Source organism: Humulus lupulus, chromosome 6 (assembly GCF_963169125.1).
Source record: "Humulus lupulus chromosome 6, drHumLupu1.1, whole genome shotgun sequence".
Lineage (NCBI taxonomy): Eukaryota > Viridiplantae > Streptophyta > Magnoliopsida > Rosales > Cannabaceae > Humulus > Humulus lupulus.
Genome location: NC_084798.1, coordinates 7218025 through 7223113, shown reverse-complemented (window position 1 = coordinate 7223113; position 5089 = coordinate 7218025). Strand labels below are relative to the sequence as shown.

The following is a 5089-nucleotide window of genomic DNA, read 5'->3' as shown; positions in this document are numbered from 1 at the left end:
GTCCATATAGTTTGTGTTTGATGACATGGCATCCTACGTGTCATACATCAAAACCGCCACTTGGCATCTTGTGGTTGCTCCACGTGTCAGACAATAATTTGTCCACGTGCTACAAGAAATTCGAATGATTGTGTTACTTATCCCTTTTTATCGGTTCTGTGGCACTAAATGATTAGTCCACGTGACATGTTGTAAGATACCTATTTTTACCTACACTTATTTATTTGTGAGTAAATATAATATTTCTATGTAGGTAATTTTAATTATATATAAATTTTATTTAATATAAATAATAAATGAAAGTAATTAATTTGAAAAATATTTAACATTATTAATCAAATAAATTATTTAACTTTAATAAAAAAATAAGCAAACATATATTATACAATATTCATTGCTTATTAAGAAGCACATTTCATAAAAAAAAAAAAATATCTATATTATACTGGTCTGATTCCCATTATCTGCAATTGCTGTCAAATCAACAGTAAGCGGTGTCGAGCAAGAAGGGCATGAGACTTGTCCTAAGGAAGCAGCATAATCAATCAAACAAGCTTTGCAAAAAGCATGTTCACAAGAGGTAACCTGAAAAGAGGAAAATCCAAGCAAAACTCAGTAAAACTAAAAAGCAAACATTTAAAAGAAAAATATACACTACTCCAGGACTTATGAAAGAAATCATAAACATTTAATTTATTTTCATAAAATAATCTGTTACAACCATTCCTTGGTTGCCAAAGCACTTTAACATTTCAAACCAAAAAATAGAGAGTTCAGCTAAAATTAACCATAAAAGTGAATCGAGATCCATATGTACCCCAATCTTTATCTAAATCCATGGGGATACCCATAGAAATTATCTTTGAATTAATCTAAATTATCCTTTATCCAGACAGAAAATGTCTCTGTGAGAGGCTATGCCATCTATATATGTTTTTGCCTCGTCCATTTCTACTCCAAAGAAGAAGGTTTAGTTCTTTGACTTCTTTCAACCTAAAATGTAACTTAACTACTGTTAATTTCAACTTTAAAAGCCATAGCTATGCATCACTTAGCATCGTACTTGATCGGACACAGTGATTGGAAAATGTTTAGTCTCATATCTAGAGTTGAATATTTGAAAATTGAAACAGTAAACAAAAGGGAGGATTTGTTGTAAATAGAAAACAAGGAACTGACCACATGATTTTCTGCTGGCTCATGACAAATGCCACATATGCGCTCTTCATTATCAATTTCCACCTTGTTTGTGTTTCTCATTGCTGAAGTTGCAGAATATACCACAAGGTAAGGATGGTCAACTGCCTGCAATAAACAAAGAGAGTAATTAGAACCAACAATATGAATGATAAAAAGCAGAATGCAGACAAGGATGATATAAGAGTTCTTTTTGCTTTGCACATACGATACAAAATCATACTTAAAAAATGTGAAGTTTGAAACATGGCAACCAGATCTTTTACTGATAGAATCATTATTTTAACTGCTCACATGACGCAAACGTGTGAGAAGGTCAAAAATGTGACCATAGTTATGCATAATTGTTCCTGCTTCAACATATCTGGAAGCAATAAAACATATTAAATAACCATAAAAAGATTCGTGCACTATATTTTAGTATTACTGAGAAGCAACCACAAGAAATGAATTTTACAGAACAAGTTGCAAGTTCCAATCTCTAGCAAATTCTATTACAGAGAATTAAAGAAAACACTTATATTTAGCGCATTAAAAGAAAACAAAGAAGGGATAGATCATATACGTGTTAAACTGTGCCTGACTCTCATTGTACAATGACTCGTAATAATCCTGCTCCCTGATATCCAGTACGTCCCTCTTCAATGATACCTGTGGTAGAATCAAGATAATTATCTACAGGCACAGACTAATCACCCGTCAAGTGTTCGATAGTAATGGTTGCATTGCCTTGAAAAACTTCACAGTCTACAGGCACAGACTAATCACAATAACAGCTTCTATTAAGTTGTTTTCATTCCAAGTATCAGTTAATCACAGTTTCCATATAAGATCCCTATTATCTACTAATTAACATGATGAGTTAAAAAAAACACTTTGTAACTTACAATGGCAAACTAAAAGAAATGATTAAATTAAGTGAAATGAAAAGAACATAGACAGAGCTAGATCATTGCTAAATGAATTCAGAAAGCTACAAATATGTATATATATATTTATATATGTATGTGTGTTTGTGTATTTTTCTTTCTTTTTCAATAACATCATCCAAAAATCACAATATTGATGAGTAACCACTTGACATGTAATGACCCACTAATCTAGACTAATTGGACCATTATCGAAACTATACATAAACCTTACATTTTTAAAAAAATACCATAATTTATTGAGTAACTTGAAAAATAAGAGTTATTTACAAAGAAACTGAATACTAAGAAGGATTATGGGATCCCATTGTTTTTAAAACAAAACATGATTTAAAATAAAAGACATTACATAATAATGCGGAAAATACACATAAAAATCATAAAAACATAAAAGGAGACTATATCCTCGAATCGAATAACGCTCGGCCCCTTGACTCCATTCATCATCGATACACATTCTCCAAGCGTCACAAATCTTTCCGCCTCTAAACTTATTTTCCTGCACATAAACAGAAAGGAGTGAGCCTAATGCCCAGCAAGGAAAAATCTAACACAAAATCATATAAATTCATAAGAAAACATAAAGACTTAACATAACACATATAACATACACTTATTATAATGGCCATTATTACTTGGGGTCCCATAGACTAAACAAGCTTATGCCCATGAGATTAGTGGGGTCCTACCAGCTAAATAGGCTTATGCCCACAATCTTTTTGGGGTCTTGTTAGTCAAATAGGGCATAAGCCCAAGCCTACAACATACACATCAATAACATATTCACAACAAAACATACCACATTAATAACATAAAACATATAGATAGCACAAGCACATAACATATTAATCCTAGCCTATTTTCCTTACCAAAGTTACCGAGATTATGGACTGAGTTGGGATTGTTGGAACACTCCTAAAACCATAAGAAAGAGTAAGTCTAAAGAAAGGAGATGAAATGAAAGAGATGGAAAGACTAAACCATAGAAAACATACTTACCGACTTATATGCTTAAAAGCTTGGATTCCCTAACCAAAATAAGAATAAGGTTAGGGGACTGAGTAGAAGGTTTTGAGAAAGGAAATAACATAAAAATACAGAAAAGAACTAGAGTCTTGGGTTTACCTCAAAGATTGCAAGACCAATCTAACATCCACCGAAATACTATAGCACTCACTTCCCAAAGTGTTTGATAAGCTTATGATGTTTAAGCTTATAGTTTTTCCCCAAACCAAGTGTTTACACTCTCACACTCACTTAACACTAGCAGCCTCTGAACTTAGAGCAAATGGTGAATAATGGCTGGGTACTAGGTCCTATTTATAGAGTTTGGGAATGAAAATATCTTGATTTTACTTGAATAAAAATAATGGCTTTTTAAGTGAAAATCATTTGAATAATCGTTCAGCAGAGGCTGAAGACTCGTTCAGAAGATGCTAGACTGTTGAAGGAGTTTGAATGGCTGAAGGGAAAAGAATTCAAAAGTATTTGAATTCATGCTGGTGGAGGCGATATATCGCGCCCTATAGGCGATATATCGCATGGACCTTTGTTCCCGAGGCGACCGTGCATCGATTCGTGTTTTCCGTATCTACGTGCTGCGACATATCGCCCCCTATAGCTGCGATATATCGGCATACGCTGAATATTTAAACACGAATTTACACATTTTTAGCTAAGTTTGAATGGATTAAACAGCCTTGACTAAGCCCTCAACGTACTCAAGGCTGCTGACTGACCCTATAACATTCAAATTTTACCCTTATTTAATTTAATCCTCAAAAATACTTAATCCTTAATTACCATTCATAACATGTGCTTAAAATCCTATTGGTTGATGTCTAAACCTTATAATATAATAATATAATCCTTAATATCAGTCACATTAATCAAACCTTAGGTTATACTTAATATTCTTAAACTATAGGTTAAACTTAGAAAATCTATAAGTACTACTATGAGTGTCCAAATAACTCCCGGTCTGAACCAAAAATCCAAAGTAACAATGATAACACTAAACATACTATAATACTACTAAACAATTAGCTAAGTAAAGTTCTTGGACTCTACATGACATCTATTACAACAGAGGATTAATGTTTTCACACCATAATTCTTAAAGATAGATAAACCCATTCATTTGATAGTCCATCACATTGGCAACATTTTCAGTCTTGAAATTGTTTTCAGACCATCATTCAAGCAGCAAAAAGCCATCCACATGATAGTCCAGGCACATGGATATATTTTTTAGTGTTAAGAGACAGAGTAGTGCAAGTCAAGAACTCACATTAATGTGAAAAGTTTCAGAACATAACATGCATTTAAAGTTAATTGATCAACAGCTAGACTTTCACTAGGTTCAGAGAATATAAATCCTAAGAAAAAAACAATCAATTCTATATTATACTCCTTTCACCTCAGAATTTGAACATTCTAGCTTACTATTCCAACAAACAAAACTGAAATGAATAAAATTAGCATCACATACCTCACCAGCTCTAACCAAAACATAGGATCCCACTTCTATATTATGTATAGAAACCCTTTTGTATGCCAAATCGGTTGTGTTAGGAAGTCTATCTTCATTCATATCCAGCACAAGAGCAGATTCGGGATGATTTTGGGGCCTGGTTCGCGCAAGGAGAAGAGTGGCCTGAACGAGCCTGGTTCGCGCAAGGAGAAGGGTGGCCTGAATCTTTTGGGGCCTGGTTCGCGTAGGGAAAAGGGTAGCCTAAAGCTTTTGGGGTCTGGTTCACGTCAAGGAGAAGGCTCACCCGAAGTTTTGGGGTCTGGTTCGCGTAGAGCCCCGTCGCAGTCTCCATCGAGCCTCCTGCGCCAGCCACCTGCAAGAGAAAAGGGTGAGACAGAGAGAGGGAGAGAGAATGAGCTGGGAGGTTAGATGTGAGGGAGATTGAGAGGTGCGGCTGAGAGGAAGAATGAGAAACAAATGAACCCTAATC

General features: G+C 34.4%; 1 protein-coding gene across 1 annotated transcript; it reads right to left on the bottom strand.

The window, feature by feature from the left end:
• Positions 1-435: 435 nt before the first annotated feature.
• Positions 436-4719, bottom strand: LOC133784598 (ATP-dependent helicase rhp16-like). The gene is made up of 5 exons (XM_062223893.1): positions 4618-4719; positions 1763-1872; positions 1492-1561; positions 1180-1305; positions 436-585 (listed from the first exon to the last, which is right to left on the bottom strand). The coding sequence occupies exons 1-5, from the start codon at positions 4717-4719 to the stop codon at positions 436-438; spliced, it is 558 nt and encodes a 185-aa protein (XP_062079877.1).
• Between the last annotated feature and the right edge of the window lie 370 nt (positions 4720-5089).